We start from the raw sequence: 24,394 nt of genomic DNA on the forward strand, positions 1-24,394 counted from the left end.
AGAGTACCGGGGGGGGGGGGGAATAAACAAACCAAAGGAAAGACGGGCAAAGGAAATAAAAGTAGAAGGAAAAATCCTCAACAAAATAAGCAAACTGAATCTAGCTCATACAAAAAGGTTATAACACAAGATCAATATACAAAAATCAATTATCTTTTATACACTTGCAATGAACAACCTAAAAATGAAATTAATAAAACAATTTCATTCACAGTAATATCAAAAAGAATAAAACACTTAGGAATAAATTTAGCAAAAGAAATGTAAAATTTATGATCTGAAAATCAGATAATATTTTTGAAGGAAATAAAAGATCTAAACAAATGGAAAAATGTTTCACATTCATGGATTGGAAGATTTAACATTATTAGGATGGCAATACTTCCCAAACTGATCTATAGATTCAGTGCAATCCAATCAAAATCCCAGCTGATTTCTTTATAGTAATTAACAAGCTGATTCTAAAATTCATACGGAATTGCAAGGAAACCAGGAGAGTCAGAAAAATCCTGAAACAGAAGAAAAAAGTTGAAGGACTCGCACTTCCTGATTTCAAAACTTACTACAAAGCAACAGTAATCAAGACAGTATGGTATAGGCAAGGAGAAATATACAAATCAATGGAATAGAACTGAGAATCCAGAAAAAAAATCCATACATTTCTGGCTGAAATGATTTTCAACAAAGGTACCAAGATCATTCAGTAAGGAAAGAACAGTCTTTTCAACAACTGATGCTAGGAAATTTGGATAGCCACATGCAAATGAATGAAGTTGAATCCTACCTCACACCATAAATAAAAATTAAATGGATCAAAACCCTAAATAAAAGTTGTTATCACATGACCCAGCAATTCCACTCCTAGGTATACAATCAAATGAAATTAAACATACATTCACTTGTACACAAGTGTTTATAGCATAAATCGTAACAGCCAAAAAGTAGAAACAATCCAAATATTCACCAACAGACACATGGATAAGCAAAATGTGATATATCCATATAACAGAATATTATTTGACCATAAGAAGGAATGAAGTTCTGATACACACTACAACTTAGATGAACCTCAAGAACATTATGCTAAGTGAAAGAACCCATACACAAAAGGCCACCTGTTATATGACTCCACTGATATGAAATGTCCAAAATAAGAAAATCCATGGAGACAGAAAGTAGATTAGTGATTTTCAGGGGCTACAGGGAAGGAGAATCAGGGAATGACTGCTAATGGGTATGGGGTTTCTCTTTGTGGTGATGAAAATGTTCTAGAACTAGACAGAGGTGATGGTAGCACAACTCTGTGACTACACTAAAACCACTGAAATGCACACTTTAAAGGGGTAATCTTATGGTCTGCTCAGCAGAGAGTCTGTTTAAGATTCTCTCCCACTCCCTCTTCTTCTGCCCCTCCCCCTGCATGCACTCTCTCTCTCTCTCAAATAAACAAACAAATCTTTAAAGAAGTTTTATTTATTTAAGTAATCTCTACACCACACATGAGGCTTGAACTCATGACCCAAGATCGAGTCATGTGCTCTACTAACTGAGCCAGCCAGAACCCCCTTTTATAGGTTTTGATAATACGAATCATAGCCATTTTCCTGTAAGAGAATCAGACGGCCAAAGCAGAATATACTGAAAGTGATGCCACAAGAAAGAAGTTACTTGGACAAGCTAACAAGAGAGAAAGGGAAAGTCTTCAAAAAATGTCCTCCCCATAAGACCAACTGGCTCTGATAGATTCGCTGATAAATTTTTCTAAACTTACAAATCAAAAGTAATCTACATATACAGCCATGAAAATAAGGAACCCCTCCCAATGACCTAGTAGGATTCTTCTCAACTAAACAAGATACACTGAATTATCTCAATACACACCCATAAGTCATTTATAAATATAACTGTCCACTTATGATTAAATCCTTCCAGTTAAATATTCAGAATAAGGAAAGGGAGTCCTTTTTTTAACCAAAATCTACCACCTCCTGAAGTTCCATCACACACCTAAGCTCTTACAATTCTTACTGCCCAGGCAGCCCAGCTTAGCCTCCACCCCTCTGGAAGGCCTCCTCTACACTAGTTCACTCTTGAACTATTTACTTATTAGCAAATCTGATCACATTTTGCCTATGTTCAAAACACTCCTGCAATTCACTGCTTAAATAAATAAGGCCAGCACCCTTGACATGGAACATAAGACTCTTCCTTCAACTGGGTCATCCTGACTGTCCCCAGGAAGCTATCCCATCAAACTAGACAACTTATAGATCTACTCACCGGCCTTACTACACCACTACCCAGACCCACCTGGCAAGCTCCTGTATGTCTCTCAACACCAGGTTGAAACACCCTGTGAAGCCATAGTAACCACCCCAACCACCACTCTCCATCAAACACAACAGTATCAAGAAGATACATCAACGCTCAAACACCTCATCTGAAGTTAACACCAAAGTCTCAAATTCTAGACCCAGCCTAGACCATCATCACTCACCTCCCACCAACCCTATATCAAACAGTCCCAATAGCCTTCATCACAACCAAGGGTCTCTTGGAAATCAGAAGCAACAGCCAGGAAGGCTTTAGCTGCTGTCATCTTCCATCTCATGTCCCCAGTGGAATACGTGCTAGTAGCTTTAGGTCCAACTGTTTATGAATGATACTTTCAGTTTTGGAGGATGTATGCTCATTAACACCCCCCAAAACACACACACACACACACACACACACACACACACACACACACACCAAAAAAAGCAACCCCAGGAAATGGAAAGTGCCAAAGGGGAAGATTCTGATCTTCCAAATCTAGCATTGGGATGTAGGATGAACAGTAACAGGCCCATCATCATTCCTAAGAGGAATGGCTCCCCTTGACCCCTACATCTGTCCTGTGCTAGGTCTTCCCAGCCATTCAGCCCAGCCCCGTATCCTGGGAAAGCCAGAGGCATCCAACCTTCCTAGGGAGAATCCCTATCCAGCTGCAATCTGATTCCTACTTTCTACCTTAAAGAATAATCAGGGAGATTATCAGATATGGCAGGAAGGAAAGCCCTCAGAGCTGGCAGGCAGAGTGAAATGAAAACAGGCATAATACCCACAGAGGTCCCTTTCTCCTGCCAAACAAGAGATGTACCACTCAGGATGTAAAAATAAAAAGATGCCAACTCTCCTGATACGTTACCTCATCCACTGTCTCCGAGCCCCATCTCCTATGGGCCCACACCCTGGGCCTGGACAGGGTCTGACTGCACAAGGACCCTAAATGGACTTCCCTACAATGTTACATTCACAACATCAAAGCACATGACCAGTAGCTGGCCTCCAACTGGCCCAAAAGGGGTCAAAAACCCCATCTTATGAAGGAGGCAAACAGATCTGGCCAGTTCCACATGGCTCCATCTCAAAGAGATTCAGGTCAGCCCAGGTAGACCTTGAACCTCCCCCTCCCACCTCATCTGCTCCACTCCACGGATCTCAAACCAAATGAGCCATGCAAAAAACGGTTCTTACTAAAGAAGGATGAGCATGTGGAACTTAGAATACCAAGCCTAGCACATGGTAAAAGGCTATTTCCAAATCCACCTGAAAGACAGATGTGAGGAGGACTCCTTGATACAAAGACATTTGCTTTTGTTTATTTTGTTTTAAATCGATTTATACTTTTTAAACAAGTAATATATTCACAAGAAAGAAAATGTGAAAACTTTGAAAGATTTCCTTCCTAGTCCTATTCCTAGCCACCCTGTCCTTTCCCAAGGAATAGCTGATACTACAAGTTTTTCTGTAGTTTTCCAAAAATATTCAATGCGCGTACAAGCAGGTACAGATATGCTCATTTTGCCTTTTACATTTTTGCACATTTGGTAGCGTATTATATACACTGTTCTATGCCTTATATTTTCTATGTAACAATACATTCTAGAGATAACTCCAAATCAGTACCTAAAAAACCTCCTCATTCTCTTAATGGCTGCATAGTATTCTTTTCTGTGGATTAACAAAAATTCATTTAACCAATGTTCAGGGTTGCTTGAAGCAACAGTTAATAACAGATTATACTAGTTACTTCTATATAATAAGTCTCTTTTCCCTGCCACCAAAGCTGTGCAAAATTTCCAAGAGCACATTTGGAGTAAGAAAAAGATTAAGGGGCACCCGGGTGGCTCAGTTCGTTAAGTTGCCGACTCTTGATTTCAGGTCAGGTCATGATCTCAGGGTTTTGAAATCGAGCCCTTTGTCCCTCTTCTTCCCCCTCTGTCCCTTCTCCCTGCTTGTGGGCATATTCTCTCTCTCTCAAATAAATAAATAAATGAATAAATAAATAAAATCTTAAAAAAAAAAAAAGATCACAGCCACATGCTACACAAAGAGGCCAAACAAGCCACACACATCCTGATTAATAACTAAAAGCCAGTTTTCAGTCAGACCAAAGCCGAAAAATTTCAGACTCCTGACAATTAGTTGAACCCTGAGCAAGTCTAGATTTCAAGTACTTGAAATTAGTCAATTAGGAAAAAAAAATCTGTGACTGATATTAAGCATAGATGGAAAAGATGCAACGTTTAAGTGCTACTCTCCCTTTGGAAAAAGCCTGTTACGGGTCTGAGGCACAAAAAGTAGAGGAGCCAGGGCAAAAACACAGGGACGTTGCCTGCCTTCATGACAGTGCCAGGGCAGCTTGCACGATGTCACTTAGGCCATTGAAGGAACAAAGGGACTTAGGACCATCTTCTGGAACCCACCAGCTTCTCCTGGAGGTTTTTATCCCTTCAACTGTACACAGCCCAAGATTGGGCATGAGCCACTGGGCAGAAAGCGGCTGAAAGGGTGCCTGGGTAGTAGCAGAGGACGATCTGCAGGGCCCAGAGCATTTCACAAATCTGAGGTTGCTGACTGCCAACCCAAGTCTCGCACACCTCCTATTTATTAAAAAATTGCCTCAACCATGTTCCAAGTGGGAGGCCACTTAAAGATTCTGATTATTAATAATGGTCAAGTAACAAAGAAGCAAGAGTTGGCAGCAGCCTTCTGCTCAATATATGCCAGAGTCCCAGGCTGATCAAAGGCCAATGGGAGTAAGGGCTACTAAGGCATATCCCCACCAGGAGCAAACTCGGGTTGGTTTTGACTGCAAACAGTTCACATTCCAATTAATTTTTTGGAATGGAAGCCCATGCCATCCCAGCCAAGGCCACATTTTAAGATCTTCCACCCAATGTCCTGGCTTTAGGTAAGGTAGTCAGCAAAATTCTCTCCAGCCTCTTGGCTGCCGCCATGATTCTTGTCATAGAATGGATCAGAAGAGCAGAACAAATATTCTCTTAACCAGTGACTCACCAGGAAGTCTGTTCATGTTGACGCCTTGAGCTGAGAGTCCTATTCCCATGTACCTTCAAGAAATCACACACAAAAAAATTGTGGTTAGCAAATGATTATGCACCTCCTTTCTAAAATATTTCTTGGGAAAAGGAAAACAGGAAAAGAAATGAATATAGAGATTCTTAACACACTAGTGATTCTTGGAGAGCCTTCACATTTTGATTTTCTAATGAAAATCATCTCAAAGCCTTAAGTAGCTGGAGAAACAAGAGGTAGTGTCTGTAACCAGGAACTTCAGTTTCAGATGAAAGTTTCCTGAAATCACTGCTTCCAGTCCCTTGGTTTCTGGCTCCAGCTAAGGCAGCGGAATCTATCCTCAAGAAGTGCCTGAAGTATGTAGTTGAATCCTAGGTAGTGCTTGGCAGAACAACTCAAGATCAAGGCCAAAGGGACAAGCCACTCTTCAGCAAGGACCAAGTGGAAAAAGTACAGACAGGCTAGATCTGCACAGAATTATCAAGACCCCTCACACAGGGCTTCTCCGAGTATCTCCAAACTCATTACCCTTGCCCCATACATTCACCACTGGCCTCCCTGATCATCCAGTGTTGAGGCAGGGTGTCTTTAGGACCCTAAGACTCTCTGCCCTACTCCTCCCACCCAGGTACCTAAACGACTAAGCCATCCACAGCAAAGTGGGGCCCATGCTGCGCAACTCTGTCAAAGATGTCTCAGTGGCATTCATAAGCATGCAGGCCAGAAAAGGAAATGAACAGGGTTTTTAGTCTGTTTGTAGTATGCAAAGAAATAGTGAGGTATTTCCCCAAGAACTGAAATGAGAGAAATAGGTCATCACCTTCTAAGAGTAAAACAGGAGAAACCCACACATGATGCCTGATACTAACCACCTATGAGTGCCAAAAGGTAGTTGAAAGCTCAGAATACTAAAAACACCAACCAAGAGAGCTGCGGTATAACTTTATGGTTGTATAACAATTAAATATACTTAAGGCCACTGAACTTATACTTCAAGATGGTGAAAATGGTCAATTTTGGGGCGCCTGGGTGGCTCAGTCGTTAGGCGTCTGCCTTCGGCTCAGGGCGTGATCCCAGAGTCCTGGGATTGAGACCCACATCAGGCTCCTCACCTGGGAGCCTGCTTCTTCCTCTCCCACTCCCCCTGCTTGTGTTCCCTCTCTTGCTGGCTGTCTCTCTCTCTCTGTCAAATAAATAAATAAAATCTTAAAAAAAAAAAAAAAGAAAATGGTCAATTTTATGGTACGTATATTTTACCATACACATTTAAAAATTTTTTTAAAGCTTTTATTTATTTACTTGACAAGAAAGAGAGAGCACAACCGGGGGAGGGGGAGAGGGAGAGGGAGAAGCCGACTCCCAGCAGAGCAGGGAGCCAGATACAGGACTTGATCCCTGGACCCTGGGATCATCACCTGAGCTGAAGGCAGACACGCTTAACCGAATGAGCCACCCAGGCACCTCCACACAAAAATGTTTTTTAAAGCAATTACATAGGATTGCCTTCTTTTGACCATTTCCAAGTGGCTACATATTTACATTCCAATTATTCCCTGTTGTAAATGATTCTACAAGGAACACTTCCACATACGTTTCCCCATCTTGGATTACTTCTTTCTTTTCCCCCCCCGACGTGCTCCATGCAGCTACGTACATGCTTCCTAACACTACCTGAGTTCCCACACATGGTGCTCCTGCCTCTCCAAGTCCTTCATCTACAGTAAATGCCCCTTTGCCCTTCTCTAGCTGGCTGTGCTACTGTGTTTTGGGGGGAGCAGCCTCTACCATCCAAATCAGGCAGGGAAGGAAGGCTCTGACCCACACATCTTCCTCTGAAACCAGCTACGCCATAATGCTGGCAGGAACCAGGAAGACAGTGACCAACACATGACCCTGACAACTTGGCCTGCAGGAGTTAGGGGAAAGAGGAGAGAAGGGAAAGGAATAGCACTTCAAAGAGGGACTTGGAAGGCTCAAAGGACTGAGACCCTCAAACTGCCTGAGACCTCCTGCCAAAAATGGACCTTGAAGAAGCATCAGGGGCAGAAGGAGTGTAAGCCTGCTGGCAGGATTCCCATTAGATTAAAACGTGTACTTTTTACCAGAAAAACAGCAGCCCAAATAATCAGCTTCCTTACTTCACATGGTAGAGGCTGCCAAAAGCTGGTCTCCATTCTCTTAATGCCTCAGCTGACCAAGCAGCAAACAATCTCAACTGCTCTGCAGTCATCAATCAACATAATCATGTACAACACAGCCAGGGGTTTCCCTGACTTGGATGTCAGCCCACTCATCCTGCCCTGTTTGGAGGGGCCTGAGTCTCTGCCCCATACCACATGTGATCTCATCCCTGGCGGTTTCCTGACACTAAGATGAGGGTTTGTGTTTAGAGCGCATGTTTCCTGGATGACCCTTAACCACTTAAGGTTAATGAAAATAGGGAAGCTCAAGGAGCTTGGCCATCAGCAACAGGGGTCTAATTCCATAAATTTTCATGGGAATGAGGAACTACTAAGGCACATGCACTCAAACACAAGTTGCTTAGCTTCTGCACTGGGGAAGCCTTTTCCACCTCCAGCAGCTAGCCCTCAACACATTCTTATAAACTCTCTGCCCCATAGTGGGACAGTGTTTACCAGTGGATGGCCTGGGAGTCTTTACATAAATCCTAGGGTCAAGTTGTGAACCCAAGTGGATGAGCTAAGGGTAGAGTACCCAGAGGAGATCCAATCCCAAACTTGGGTGCCATGACACCTGCAGGTGTCAATGACACAGGGAGCAACCCCAAAGGAACCTAAGTTGCATATTCATATGAAGTTGGAGTTGAGTCAGTGTTCAAAAGAAATGAGTCCCAACTTTTTCCAAAAGTATGATGTTCTAAAATTACAAAAACACACACCTTCCTCCCTTCCAGCAAATCTTCATGCACTTGAAAACTATTATCCAACCAGTCTGAGATAAGCAGAGGGTAAAAAAGCTACAAGGACCCCATGAATACACTTAAAAAGCACTGGATTGTACACTTTTAAGTGGGGGAATTATATGGTATGTTAAGTTACATCTAAGTCATACTCAACAAAGTAGGAATAAAAAACACTGTCTCAACATAATAAAAGCCATATTATGATAAGCCCACAGCTAACATCATACCCAATGGTGAAAGACTGAAAAACTTTTCCTAAGATCAGGAATAAGACATCGGGGCGCCTGGGTGGCTCAGTCGTTAAGCATCTGCCTTTGGCTCAGGGCGTGATCCTGGAGTTCTGGGATCGAGCCCCACATCAGGCTCCTCCACTGGGAGCCTGCTTCTTCCTCTCCCACTCCCCCTGCTTGTGTTCCCTCTCTCACTGGCTGTCTCTATCAAATAAACAAAATCTTAAAAAAAAAAAAAAAAAGGAATAAGACAAAGGTGCCTGTGTTTACTACTCTATTCAACAGAGTATTAGAAGTTCTAGCCAGGGACTCTTGGGTGGCTCAGTCGGTTAAGTGGCTGCCTTCGGTTCAGGTCATGATCCTAGGGTCCTGGGATCAAGCCCCACATCAAGCTCCCTGCTCAGCAGGGAGCCTGCTTCTCCCTCTCCCTCTGCCTGCCACTCTGCCTACTTGTGCTCTCCCTCTCTCTATCAAATAAATAAATAAAATCTTAAAAGAAAAGTTCTAGCCAAAGCAATTAAACCAGAAAAATAAAAGGCACCCAAATTGGAAAAGAATAGGTAAAACCATCTCTGTCCACAGATGACATGATCTTATATGTAGAAAACCCTAAAGATTCCACAAAAGTGCTATTAGAATAAACAAATTCAGCAAAGTTGAAGGAATACAAAATCAACACCTGAAAAGCAGTTGTTTTTCTATACACTAACACTGAACAATGAAAAAAGGAAATTAAAATAATTCCATTTATAACAGCATTATAAAGAATAAAATACTGGGGGGTGCCTGGGTGACTCAATCAGTTAAGCATCTGCCTTCAGCTCAGGTCATGATCCTGGGGTCCTGGGATCGAGCCGCATGTCAGGCTCCCTGCTTGGTGGGGAGTCAGTCGGCTTCTCTCTCTCCCTCTGACCCCCCTCGCTGATGTGCTCATGCACTCTGTCTCTCTCAAATAAATAAATAAAATCTTTTAAAAAAATAAAATAAAATACCAGGGTGCCTGGGTGGCTCAGTCAGTTAGACATCCAACTCTTGGTTTTAGCTCAGGTTGTGATCTCAGGATAATAAGATCTAGTGCTGCATCGGGTTCTGTGATCAGTCAGCTTGAGATTCTCTCTCCCTCGGCCACTCCCCACCCCCTCTCTAAAATAGATAAATAAATCTTTAAAAAAAAAAAAAAGGAATAAAATATTTAGGAATAAACTTGACCAAGGTGACAAAAGACTCGTACACTAAAAACTCTAAAATGTTGCTGAAAGAAACTAAAGAAGACACAAATAAATGGAAAGACATCTGTGTTTACAATTGGAAAGCTTAGTATTGTAATGATGCCAATACTACCCAGTGCAATACACAGATTTAATGCTATCCATATGGAATCTCAAGGGACAATGAATAGCCAAAACAATCTTGAAAAAGACAAAAAAAAGTTGGAGGACTCACACTTCCTGATTTCAAAACTTACCACAAAGCTGTGATAATCAAAACAGTGTTGGTACTGGCATAGAGACAGACATATAGACTATAGTAGCACAACAGAGAGCACAGAAATATACCCCCCCATATCTGGTCAACTGATTTTGACAAAGATGCTAAGACCATTCAATTGGAAAATGATAGTCTTTTCAACAAATGGTGCTGGGACAAATGGATGTCCACATGCAGAAGAATGAAGTTGGGCCCTTACCATACACCATATGCAAAATTAACTTAAAACAGATCAAATAAACAAAGACCTAAAACTGTAAAACTCTTAGAAGAAAACATAGAAGAAAAGGTTTACATTGGAAATGGCAATGATTTCTTGGATATTACACCCAAAGCACAGGCAACAAAAGAAAAAAGTAAGCTACATCAAAATTTTAAACTTTTCTATCTCAAAGGACACCATCAACACAGCGAAAAGCAACCCACGGTATAGGAAAAAAATATTTGCAAAGCATATATGTGATAAGGGTTTAATATCCAGGATATTCAAAGAACTCTTACAACTCAACAAAAAACCAAACCAAACAGAAAACCTATTAAAAATGGGCAAGTACTTGAACAGTTATTTCTCCAAAGAAGAGACAAATGGCTAATAAGCATATTAAAAGATGTTCAGCATCACTATCACTAAGGAAATGTAGCTCAAAACCACAATCAGATACAACTTCATACCCTTTAGGCCAAACAAAAAAAAACAGAAAATAACAAGTGCTGGTGAGGATATGAAGATCAGAACCCTTGTGCATTGATGGTACAGCAGCTGTGGAAATGAGTATGGCAGTTAATAATACGGTAATTCTAAGTTTAAAAAGTTAAAACTAGGGGCGCCTGAGTGGCTCAGTCATTGAGCTTTGCCTTCGGCTCAGGTCATGATCCTAGGGTCCTGGGATCAAGCGCCGTGTCAGGCTCCCTGCACAGCGAGAAGCCTGCTTCTCTCTCTCCCATTCCCCCTGCTTGTGTTCCCTCTCTCGCTGTGTCTCTGTCAAATAAATAAATAAAATCTTAAAAAAAAAAAAAAGTTAAAATTATGTTGGGGTGCCTGGGTGGCTCAGGCGGTTAAGCACCCCACTCTTGATTTCCATTCAGGTCATGATCTTGGGGTCATGAATCAAGCCCTGCAATAGGCTCCATGCTCATCATGGAGTCTGTCTGAGATTCTCTCTCTCCCTCTCCCTCTGCCCCTCCCCCCCGTTCATGTACTCGCTCTCTCACTCTCTCAAATAAATAAATAAAATCTTTTAAAAATTACACTATGCTTTTAAAATGCCTATTTTTTTTTTTAAAGATTTTGTTGATTTATTTGACAGAGAGACAGCCAGCGAGAGAGGGAACACAAGCAGGGGGAGTGGGAGAGGAAGAGGCAGGCTTCCAGCGGAGGAGCCTGATGTGGGGCTCGATCCCAGAATGCCGGGATCACACCCTGAGCCGAAGGCAGCTGCCTAACAACTGCGCTACCCAGGCGCCCCATTAAAATGCCTCATTTTTAACAAAGAATTACCATATGATCCAGCAATTCCACTTCCGGGTATATACCCAAAAGAATTGAAAACAGGGACCTGAACAGATATTTGCACATTCATATTCATAGCAGCAGTATTCACAACAGCCAGAAGGTGAAAGCAAACCAATCCAGGTGTCTATTGCTGAATGGATGAGTGGATAAAGAGAATGTGACATATATACACAATGGAATATTACTCAGCCTTAAAAAGGAAGAAATTATGGGGCGGCTGGCTAGTTCAGTTGGAACAGCATGCAACTCTTGGGGTAGTGAGTTCAACCCCATGTTGGGTGTAAAGATTACTTAAATAAATACAACTTAAAAAAAAAAAAAGGAAGGAAATTCTGACATATACTACAACACGGATGAACCCTGAAGAAATTACACTAAGAGAAACAAGTCAGTCACAAAAAGACAAATTTTGGGGACACCTGGGTGACTCAGTTGGTTAAGTGTCTGACTTCAGGGCACCTGGGCAGCTCAGTTGGTTAAGGGACTGCCTTCGGCTCAGGTCATGATCCTGGAATCCCAGGATCAAGCCCCACATCGAGCTCCCTGCTCAGCAGGGAATCTGCTTCTTCCACTGACCCTCCCCCCTCTCGTGCTCTCTCTCTCATTCTCTCTCTCAAATAAATAACTAAAATCTTAGGGGGAAAAAAGTATCTGACTGCAGCTCAGGGCATGATCTCAGAGTCCTGGGATGGAGCCCAGCATGGGGGTCCCCACTCGGGGAAGTCTGTCAGCCCCTCATCCTGGTCGTGCTCACACTCACTCTCTTTCTCTATATTAAAAAAAAGAAAAAAGAAAAAAAGTTAAGGGGCGCCTGGGTGGCTCAGTTGGTTAAGCGTCTGCCTTGGGCTCAGGTCATGATCCCAAGGTCCTGCAATGGAGCCCTGCATCGGGGTTCCCTGCTCAGCAGGAGGCCTACTTCTCCCTTTCCCTCTGCCTGCTGATCTCTCTGCTTGTGCTCTCTCTCTCTGCCCAAATAAATAAAATCTTAAAAAAAAAAAAAAGACAAATTTGGTTTGATTCCACTTATACAAGGTACCTAGGGTAGTCAAATTCATAAAGACAGAAAGTAAAATTAGGTGTTTGCCAGGGCCTAGGGGGAGAATCAGGAGTTACTGTTTAATGGAGACAGTTTCAGTTTGGGAAGATGAAAAAAGTTCTGGAGATGGATGGTGGTGATGGTTGCACAACAATGTGAATGCACTTAATGCCACTGAACTGTACACTTAAGAATGATTCAAATGCTAAATTTTATGTTATGTATGTTTTACCACAATAAATAAATGAATACATATCAATGCAACTGCCCCTCCTCCCCAAAAAAGGTTCAAGTTCACTATCATCAGCTATATTTGTTATTACATAAAATCTCTTCCTCTCTTCAAGCTTGGGGATTTAGGATCCAGGGAGACAATACCCTCACTTTCTTTCAGAGGTATCATCTCTGGCCAAAAACCTAGCATGTGGATATGTGTTTATTCAGTTCTGATATCCCCCAAAGACCAATCCCCCAAATTATCCAAACACAGGAGATGGAGCCTAAGTTTACAGGCTCAAACCCTATGTCCTATGCCACAATGAACAGAACTGATTCAAGGCCTATTGTCTACCTCAGGATGCAGGAGTTATAGGAAGGAGCCCCCAGCCCTCAAAGGAAAATCACAGAGCCACAGCAGTGCTGGGCACATAATGAACATTACAAACCCCTAGCGTTCATCCACTCATGGTCTGGTGAACTTTATTGCCAAAGTCACAGGGTCTTTCCCAGCCACAGTTCAAGGGAACCTAAACTTCTAGCTGGTATGAAATCATAACAGAGCTACCTGATAGGTTAAGTGAGCTCTGAACTCAGCCACAACACCCCCAGTGCTATTCTCCCCTCTTGCAGACACTGGACTTCAGCAGTGAGATTAAATGACCACTAGTGACATTACAGGCATAGGGGTAATCTATTTCTCCATCCACTCATGAAAAATCTAAGGAGGCCTGAGGTTTCCTCTCAATCACCAACAAAGGACATGTGTAGTGCTTTGCCAGGTCTCAGACTCATGTGGTCCCAGCTCTCTGATAGGCTGACAAAAATGAGGTAAAACAATAAGGAAAGAGCATAATGAAAATCCCAAACCCACATATGTTCTCCTGGACACATACAGAAGTATCTCTGCATCTAAGCAGCAATGACACTACCTCTCCTCTGTGGATCTCTGGTGGTATTTGAAAATGAACGGGTTGTTAGGTGCTGCTGAGTCCTTGCTAAAGTTGAGTAATTCAGTAAAAACAGATGTGATAAGTTTCTTTTTAGAGAGGCCCTTGAGATCATTCACCTACTCCATAAAGATCTTCTGTGCCCAATACGGTGCTGGGGACACAAGGGTAGGGGCCTGAATTCAGTCCCTGCGCTCTGACAGGTTCCAGTGGCAAGTCAGGGGCAAGCCAAAGACTGAGGGTGCACTAACTCGGGGATTCCCAAAGGAAGTGAAGGCTGAGCCAAAACCTGGTAAGCAGTGAGGGGGGAAAAAAGGAGCACATTCCATGCAGAAGCAACAGAATGTGCTGAGGCGGAGTGGCAAGAACGCAGCCCCATAGTCAAGGAACGGTGAGAAATTAGTGTGGCTGGGTCACAGCTTGGGCAGACCTAAAAAGAGCCAAAGCTGGCACAGGAAACTGGCTATTCATGCACAGCCTGCATGCGAGCTTAAGGAGTTTGAACTTCTTGGAAGGTAACAGGAAGCTGCAGAAAGGATTTAGAGAAGGGTGCAGCTGATCAAACCCACTGATATTTGTAAAACCGACTAAAGAGGCAAAACTAGAGGCTACCCAAATTATCCCAGTGGAAGATGACAGCGCTGGACAAGGACAGAAGCAGTAGGGATGGCAAGGCACAGAGAGAGAGAAGTGCTTTTCTTTTTTTTTTAAGCTTTAAGGTTCTGTCTTTAAGTAATCTCTCCACCCAATGTGGGGCTCGAACTTACAACCCCGAGGTCGAGAGTCACGTGCTCTACTGACTGAGCCAGACAGGTGCCCCTGAGCCAAGTCCTCTTTAGAACACAGTGAACTTATGCAAGGGGGAGGAGCTGTCCCGGACACAGCCCAGCACAACCAGTCACCATAGAAAGGGCAATTCTCTGAGATCCACTTGCAAACTTTGGAGCCCAAGTGGTTGGCCTGTCAGTAGTAACCTTTCTCCAGCTCTCCTCCGACCCTAGCATTTACACTGTGTGCAAACAGCCGAAGAAAAAACATACCTGCACCAGAGCAAATGTACCAGACAAGGCCAGAATCAAATCTCACCCCTGCCACTGAGTTCACCGTATGCCCAAATCAGCTTGTCAGAAACTGTTCCTCAGCTATCGCCATCAGTCCAGAGAGCCTTCAGGGTAGCCACTGAACAGGATCCTGGACGTGGTGTCAGGAGGGCTGCTGGTGGGCCCAGCACAACTCCACTGTGCTTTGGTTCATGCACTAGAGGCTTTTCTACCACTGGAATCAGGTAAAATAGGCCATTTTTGAAGGACTGGATCTTGGGACTTCTAAAAACAAAGGCCTGTTTACTGGGGATTGCCAAGGAAAAAAGAGGTAAACATTTGCTTCCTTCTTGGTAACGTGTCAGACAATGCTAAAACACTAACAGATACAAGCTACCTTGGTCACCTGGGAGGGAGGCAACAGGGGTTCTCACTCCCTAAACAGATAACTGGAATAGACAGAGCTTAGCTCCCCTATATTTAGCATCTCCACTAGGGCTTTCTTTTCAAGCAGCAGGATATATCTGAGGAGCTTGGGGGCAAAGTTATTACCCCACAACATGACTGAAAGTAGGGTAAACCCATCTGATATACTCCTCTCTTCCATATGGCAGCAAAATGGAGAACATCATTTGTCAGAGAGGTGAGACAGCCAATAAGTGTAGAGAGACAACAGATGATGAGTTCTTCATGGCAATGAGACCATGAGTTAGCCTCTAACTTCTTAGTTTCTACTTCACTGCCAAAACCACAACACAAGCTAGAGCTAGAAGAGCAACTCCATCTCTCTGTGGGGCTCCAGGGAGAAGAGGGCAGCAAGCAAGCACAGCTCAGGCCGAGTGGGAGAGCAGGACAGAGGATAAGCAGCAGCTATAGCAAGACCCTCAGCTGACCACACAGCCAGGTCCCCCTTGAAGCTGTCACCATACACTGCAGGCAGTGGGGGTAACCTGGGGCCTGGAAAATGACCTACTTGAAAATGGACTGGTGGTTTCTGGGACCCATGCTGCCCTCCACCCGCCTCTGCTGACTCTCCCACAAAAGCAACAGTCTGCTGAAACCCTGCAATCACGTGGAGATGTGAGCACAGTCAGCTTGGATTCTTCTTTTCTCTTTGGTTTTCCAGATTTTCTACAATTACTTTGATAGTCACAGAAAAATCATTTTCCAGAGCCAGTTGATGGCCATATACTGAGGAGGTTGTTGGCTCTCACCCATCAGACTGTCCCTGGATTGTCCCAGGACAATATTTCAGTGCCAGAGGGACACAGTGGGGGACCTGGTTTTCATGGTCAGCTCCTCAGTACACCCACTTTCCTAAGTCTTGACAGGAGGGCAGAGGCTGCATGGGAAGAGCACACTTTCAGAAACAGGAGGAAATTGTCAAAATCCCTGCTCAGTAAAAGAGCCGGGGCTCTGGCTCACATAGTACCAGGTGAGTCTCAAGTGCAACCCAGAGCACACACCCAGGAAACCCTCCTTCCTGCTCAGCACAGTGACACTGGCTCGGCACGGCTCCAACTGACTAGAGATTCTTCCATGACCCAGACAGGTCTGGTGGTGAACAGAGGACAGGACTTTAGAAACCACACCTCTGGAGTCTCACACCCTCCAGAGACATACAACAAGGCATGGGGCCAGGAGACCACACTTTGCTGTTATCACCCATCCAGTCCTGAGAGAGAGCCTGGAGCACTCTACACTACACAGGGAACCTCTTCGGCAACAAGTCTAACCCTCCTTTCCTGCCTCCTGAAGAGAAGTACCTAAGAGTTTGAAAGTGACAGGAACACTTTGCAGCAGGGCTCCAGAGACAACATCCCAGACTCTTGAAGCCTGGTCTTAGACACTCCAGCCTAATTCAGGACTGTGGGTCTCAGATTTCACCCCACATCTCAAGTTCCCTATCAGAAGGGGAGAGGGTTGGACTACAGGGCTTCTAAGATCCTTCCCTGCTTTGACCTAAAGACTTCAATTCTTGGCAGAATAATGTCTGGGTACTGTTACAAATGTGCTGTACCATATGCAAGCCCAAGATGGGGTAGACCCTGAAACAGAAATCAAAAAGCCACCAAAAAGACATCAAAAGAAAAGGAAATTACAAACCAATATACTTTACAGATGCAAAAATCCTCAACAACATTGTAGCAAACCAAATCCAACAATGTATTAAAAGGATTACACACCATGACCAAGTGGGATTTATCCCATGAAGGCAAGGGTGGGTGATTCAACATTAAGAAAATCAACCAATATAATAATCCACATTAATAGAACTAAGGAAAAACACATTCATATAATCATCTCAATTGATGCAGAAAAAAAAACAAAATCCAACACTCCTTCATGATACAAGCACTCAGAAAAGTAGGAATAAAAGAGAACTTTCTCAACAAGATAAAGGGTATTTATGAAAACCCAATGGTGAGAGTCTAAAAGCTTTTCCCCTAAGATTAGAATAAAACAAGTATCCCCACCTTTCACCACTGCTATTCAGCACTGTACACTGGAAGTCCTAGCTAGAGCAATTAGTCAAGAAAAAGAAATAAAAGGCATTCAAATAAGAAAAGGATAAGTAAAACTATCTCTATTTGCAGATGACATGATCTTATAAAAAATCCCCAACAGTATACAGAAAGCTCATTAGAGCTAAAAACTGAATTCAGCAAAGTTGCAGGATATAAGATCAATACACACAAAGCAGTTGTATTTCTATACACTAACACTGAACAATCTAAAAAGGAAATTAAAAAATAATTCCATTTATAATATAGCATCAAACAAGCAAAATACTTAGGAATAAATTTAGCCAAGGAAGCAAAAGACTCCTACACTAAAAACTATAAAACACTGCTAGAAGAAATTAAATTAAAGAAGACACAAATAAATGGAAAGACATCTTATGCTCATGGACTAGAAGACTTAATATTGTTAAGACAGAGAGTATTGTGAATATTCTCCAAATTGACCCAAAAAGTCAATGCAATCCCTACCAAAATTCCGCAGTGTTTTTTGCAGAAATGGAAAAGTCAATCCTCAAAATCATGTGGATATGCAAGGGGCCTCAAGTAGCTAAAACAATCTTGAAAAAGGAAGAACAAAGTTAAAGGATTCACATTTCCTGATTTTAGAACTTACTAGAATACTACAGTTAATCAAAACACTGTGGTACTGGCATAAGGTAGACAAGTAGACAAATGTAATAGAATTTAAAGTTCAGACACCAAAACCCATATCTATTGCCAAATTACTTTCACCAAGGGTGCTGAGTCCATTCAATAGGGAAAGAATCGTCTCTTCAACAACTGGTGCTAGGGGGCGCCTGGGTGGCTCAGTCGGTTAAGCGTCTGATAAGCGTCTGATAAGCGTCTGACTCTTGATTTCGGCTCAAGTGATGATCTCAGGGTTGTGGGATGGAGCCCCACCTCGGGCTCCACATTGGGCTGGGAGCCTACTTGGGATTCTCTCTCCCTCTGCCCCTCCCCCATTCTCTGGAGAAAAAAACACAACTGTTGCTGGGACAACTGGACTTCTACACGTGGGTGAATGAAGTCGAACCCCTCCTTCATACTATATATAAAAATTAACAAAAAATGGATCAGCAATCTAAATATAAGAGCCAAAACTATAAAATTCTTAGAAGAAAACAGGGAAAAGCTTCATGACCTTGGATTTGGCAATGGATTCTTAGATGAGACACCAAAAACATAAGCAACAAAAGAAAAAGTTAAATAAACTGGATTTCATCAAAATTAAAATTTTAGGGTGCCAGGATGGTTCAGTCGGTACAGCACACAACTCTTGATCTCGGGGTTGTGAGTTCAAGCCCCACATTAGGCGTGGAGCCTATTTAAAAAAAAATTTTTTTTTAAGATTTTATTTGAGAGAGAGAGCACTGAGGGAGAGGGAAAAGCAGATGCCTCACTGAGCAGAGAGCCTGATGCGGGTCTAGATCCCAGGACCCCGGGATCATGACCCAAGCCAAAGGCAGCTGCTTAACTGACTGAGCCACCCAGGCACCCCTAAATTTTTTTTTCATTTAAAAAAAATTAAAACTTTTGCACATCAAAAAACATTATCAAGAAAGTAAAAAGATAGGGGCGCCTGGGTGGCACAGCGGTTAAGCGTCTGCCTTCGGCTCAGGGCGTGATCCTGGTGTTATGGGATCGAGCCCCACATCAGGCTCCTCCGCTATGAGCCTGCTTCTTCCTCTCCCACTCCCCCTGCTTGTGTTCCCTCTCTCGCTGGCTGTCTCTATCTCTGTCGAATAAATAAATTAAAAAAAAAAAATCTTTAAAAAAAAAAAAAGATAGCCTAGAAATTGGGAGAAAATATTTGCAAATCATATATCTGATAAGGGTTTAATATCAAAATATATAAAAAGGGACTCGAGGGGCACCTGAGTGGCTCAGTGGGTTAAGCAACTGACTCTCGATTTCAGCTCAGGTCATGATCTTAGGATCGTGAGATGGAGCCCTGTGTGGAACTCCATGCTCTGTGCTCAGCGCTCAGCAGGGCGTCTGCCTCTCTCCCTCTCCCTCCCCCTCTCCCTCTGCCCCTACCCAGCTTGTGCACTCCCTAAAATAAGCAAACAAATCTTAAAAAAAAGAAAAAGAGGGACTCAAACAAAAGTTCTATGCCAATGTTAGCTTCTATGCACCATTATTTTTTTTTAAAGATTTATTTATTTATTAGACAGACAGAGACAGCCAGAGAGAAAGGGAACACAAGCAGGGGGAGTGGGAGAGGAAGAAGCAGGCTCCCAGTGGAGGAGCCCGATGTGGGGCTCGATCCCAGTACACCTGGATCACGCCCTGAGCCGAAGGCAGACGCTTAACGACTGCACCACCGAGGCGCCCCTCTATGCACCATTATTAACAATAGCCAACAGATGGGGAAAAAACCCAAGTGTCCATCAACAGATGAACAGATAAACAAAATGTGGCACATACATACAGCCATAAAAAGGAATGGTTCTGGCACAGATCACAACATAAACCTTGAAAACATTATGCTAAGTGAAATGAACAAGACATAAAAAGACAATATTGTATGATTCCATTAATACGAAATATCTAGAACAGGCAAATTCATAGAAACAGAAAGGTTACTAGGGGCTGGGAGGAGAGGGAAATAGGGAATTATTGCTTAATGGGTACAGAGTTTCTGTTTGGGGTGATGAAAAAGTTTTGGAAAATAGATAGTGGTAATGATTGCATAAGACTGTGAATGTAATACCACTTAATTGTACACTTAAAAATGGTTAAAATGACACATTTTATGTCATATATATATCATACCACACACACACACACACACACACACACACACACACACACACACACCTGGGCGTGTGCATGCAACACAGTTACCAAGAACACCCCCCAGGGCCCTGCATGCCAGCATTAGCCTCATCTGGCTTTTCCAGATGAGAAAGGAAGTCTTGGCACAAAGCGCGGTAGAAAGCATCAGAGTATTCTGGCCTCATGTCAGGGCCAGAAGAAGGAAGTATTATAAGGAAATGGCAGATGACAAGAGTGAGGAACACACACCTAGCTCTTTTTATTTTCTATCAATTTCTTCTTACAGAGGAAGTGGATTTTATGGGCTCTCAAGCCCACAGGCACTTTTAATAAATACTGCTTAAGATATATGAACCAATGACCATGGGACCTGAACATTTTAACTTTAAGCTCCATCAACTGAATGTCTCCAGGCTCACAGAGCTCTGTAGGAAGTGACAAAGAGGAGAAAAAAAAAGACAAGCTCCTCAGCCTCAGAGCTGAGATAGCTCTTGGGGACTGAGGGAAGGTACCAATCTGCTGCCAATCCTCTCAGTCACCAGTGCCCCTGTCCCTTGCCCCAGACCCCCAAGGAGCTACTGAAATCTTACCTGATAGTTTCATCTTGACATCTAACACCTTAGCCACAGCTCAGCAGCCTGGCAATCTTGTTCCTATCAGAACCTGCCCTAGATAAAGAAATCAACAGCCTCCATAACAGAGGAAATCTCTGGGATCATGGTTACAAAATGGTCCCTGGGAGACATTTCAGGGAAAACACCAACTGACGTTTAGGTCTGAAATAAGGGCTAATATTTGGTGCTAAGGATTCTATTTCATACTCTGATGGGCCTGCTTGAAACCACAGGACACTGGCTGCTGTGTACAAGCTGCTCCTCCAGTAGCCACACCCCCACTTGGCAGAGGATACCAGTTACCCACTGAGCCCAAATCTGTGCGGGCCCCACACTGAGAGACAGGCCATTACAGAGATGAATGAACCCAGCTCAGCACCATCCAAGGAAGAACAGGCCTGAACGAAAAAGGACCTAGAGTCAGAATGTGCTTGTAGGGAGAAAGGTGGTTCTGAACGTGGGTCTGGAGACCCTCATACATTCACTGTGAAGAGCACCATCAAAACACCCACAGAGCCCACAAGACAGGAAGGGGCAGAACAGTCCCCATGGGTGGCCCTGGGCAGGTTACTCATACACTCCAGGTTCTGGCTTCTTCCCTAAGAATCTTGGGAATCTCAAGTACCAAGACTTTCCGAAGCCTGTCACATTCAGAAACCAAATATACTGCCCTTAACCAGAGGGTATAGCTATCGGTACCCCCAGCTTAATAGGAAAGCTTAATATGAGTTTGGACACAGCAAATGCCCTTAGTTACTCAGACATTATCCTTAACTTTCTAGTTATAGGTATTCATCCAGGAACTGGCCTTGAGTTTGCTGGTTTGTAACTTAGCATCCTTCATTATTTTCAGCAGAGGATCTTATTCAAGTAACCTAGCCCACCATTACCTGGAAACTCTAAGTCCCAGTGAATTTGAAAACATCAAATTCCATGTATTAAACCCCTTTCTGCTTAAAATATCTGGAATGGTTTCTGCTTTCTGCAACAGCCTCAACTGATACACATAATGGCTATAAACTACATTTGTTTAAACCCGCATCTCTCTGTCCCTCTGCTTTTTTTTTTTAATATTTCATTAATTGGCTGATTGAGAGTGTGCGCACCTATGCACAAGTTGAGGGAAGGGCAGAGGGAGAAGGAGAGAGAAACTCAAGCAGACTCTGTGTGGAGCCTGTCCCGGGGCCTGATCCCATCACCCCAGGATCACGACCCAAGCTAACACCAAGAGTCAGATGCTCAACCAACTAAGCCATCCAGGTGCCCCTGTCTCTCTGCTATTTTTTATTTTTTTTATTTTATTTATTTATTTATTTTTTTTAAAGATTTTATTTATTTATTTGACAGAGATAGAGACAGCCAGCGAGAGAGGGAACACAAGCAGGGGGAGTGGGAGAGGAAGAAGCAGGCTCCCAGCGGAGGAGCCTGATGTGGGACTCGATCCCGGAACGCCAGGATCACGCCCTGAGCCGAAGGCAGACGCTTTAACGACTGCGCTACCCAGGCGCCCCTCTCTGCTATTTTTTAAATGTACACTGTGTCAGGTGTTGAAAAATCCTATGTCATATTCACATTTTGGCAAAAAAAAAAAAAAAAAAAAAAAGCAAACATAACTACTAATAAACTCCCGGCACAACAGCTGTTATTAAAAGAGAGCATTCTACAAAATAGTCCATGTCAATTTCAGATACATGGCTTTGTAAACTGGATTATAACCAGTTCTACCCAGCAAACCATCCCCTCTGCTTCTTTCCTTATGGTTCAGCTCCACCTCAGCAATGTCCTCCAGAAGAGACGAGCTGAGCACTTAGACCATCTGGGCACAACTGCTTCTATCTTCTCTCCACTGGTTCTCATCTTCCACGTTCTATCTTCCAACTGCCTCCTTCTATCGCCCCTCTGATCAAAAAATAGCAGCTGCCTGGAGCACTGCACATTAAGAAAACTTCTAGGGCTCTGTGTGGATAAGGATGAACACTGTTATCAATCGTAACATGTGCCACAGAAGCTGAGTAGGCAAATGAGGTATCTGAGCCTTGACACTTGCCATCCCCATAACCTAAAATAAACTTCCCTGGAATCCCAGGCCATCCCTAAGGTCCAAGAGGTAGGAGAGGAAGAGAGAACAACCGGGGTGCAAAAGACTTACCCAGCCCCTCCCCCACTTCCCTACACAGTTCAGAGCTGTTCTTTCTGGCCCCTTCATGACAGAAGAGCTGGGTTCTGTTCCATCACCAAGTTTCCCGGCCTTATTTCTAGCAATAGAGCCATGACCTCACATTTCAATTACAACAAAACACCAAGACCCTGGAGCTACCAAGACATTTCATATGGATTTTGAGCAGAATTTCTGGAGAGGCAGAGTGACATCCTTGCATTTAGACATGGTGTTATCTACCCCTCTCCCAGTGATCAGTCCTTTCTTTCCAATTTGACCCCTGACCACAGAGACCCACACTGGGAACCCTGATTTTTTCCCAATGGCCCCAGAATAGGATGACACACCATGTTTGCCATGCAGAGCTACTAAGTCCATCCTCCTAAGCTCTATTCCGATGAGCTCCTGCTTCCCCTCTAACAGAGAATCTCCCTTACATGGTGACCCATTTAGGGAAAAGAGCAAACATTCCAGAAAAAAAAAAACAAAAAAAACAATGAGGGCAGGAATTGGGGAGAAGGGATACACAGGGAATTCTAGGAATTTTTCAAGAGGCTGATGCTCGACTAAGGAAGTCCCCAGTTATTAAGAAGGAAGCCATATTCCCCACTCTCAGCTCCCAGCTTGGAACCTAGGCAACGACACACAGTGAGCAGGGAGGTCCCGGGGAAGCCCAGATGTGTTCAGCGCAGGAACAAGTCCTTCCAGAAAAGTGGACATCATGTGAACTCCAGTACTCTCACCCTGAATCAGAGCTACACCTCAGTAAGCCCAGCTAGACCTGGGCTTTAACCCCCAACTCAGGTATGCAATACAAACACTCCAAGATGTTCCAGAGTCTAAATACTCCATGTCTCCAGAAATAGTGCAATGTGTTACCAGGGAGAGATGCAGCCCGCAGCTCAGCATCTGCCCATGATGCCATCAGAATTGGAGGGCAGGGGGCGCCTGGGTGGCACAGCAGTTAAGCGTCTGCCTTCGGCTCAGGGCGTGATCCCGGCGTTGTGGGATCGAGCCCCACGTCAGGCTCCTCCACTGTGAGCCTGCTTCTTCCTCTCCCACTCCCCCTGCTTGTGTTCCCTCTCTCGCTGGCTGTCTCTATCTCTGTCAAATAAATAAATAAAATCTTTAAAAAAAAAAAAAAAAGAATTGGAGGGCAGTCAGGAAGAACAAGGCACAACTACCATCTGTATCTGCCTTGGGCAAAGGCAGAAACTACTTCTCAGGGCAGGCAGGACAAAGCCTTCCCCAGATCCACAGATGAGCACCTACTTCTCAGTAGCACTGCATAATACATAGACTGGAGTGACAGAACCCAAGGTGAGGGGCCAGACACATGCTCTCTCGAGGTTGGAGGGCCTGAGCTCAAGTTGCTCTCCAGATCAGGAATATGGCAGGTGAGATCTTGATTGAGTGAGTGGCTCTCTGGGTCTCCATGAAAAATTATGGACAGTGTTGTCTTTTAGGTGGGACTTGGCAAAAACCAAATACCAAAGACCAAGCAAAGACCGAGTTCTTTCACCCCCAGGAAGCCTCTCTGGCCACCAGTCTTCAACATCCCT

General features: G+C 43.6%; 1 protein-coding gene across 2 annotated transcripts in view; it reads right to left on the reverse strand.

The window, feature by feature from the left end:
* Positions 1–24,394, reverse strand: part of RANBP10 (RAN binding protein 10) — a 67,935-nt gene that overhangs the window by 35,927 nt on the left and 7,614 nt on the right. For both annotated transcript variants that reach the window (XM_040633463.1, XM_008702550.2), the window contains exon 3: positions 5,344–5,396. In XM_040633463.1, coding sequence (XP_040489397.1) covers positions 5,344–5,396 — 53 coding nt within the window. The remainder of the gene's footprint in view (positions 1–5,343; positions 5,397–24,394) is intronic.

The sequence above is a fragment of the Ursus maritimus genome, unplaced genomic scaffold (genome assembly GCF_017311325.1).
Source record: "Ursus maritimus isolate PB19 unplaced genomic scaffold, ASM1731132v1 scaffold_19, whole genome shotgun sequence".
Taxonomy (NCBI): Eukaryota; Metazoa; Chordata; class Mammalia; order Carnivora; family Ursidae; genus Ursus; species Ursus maritimus.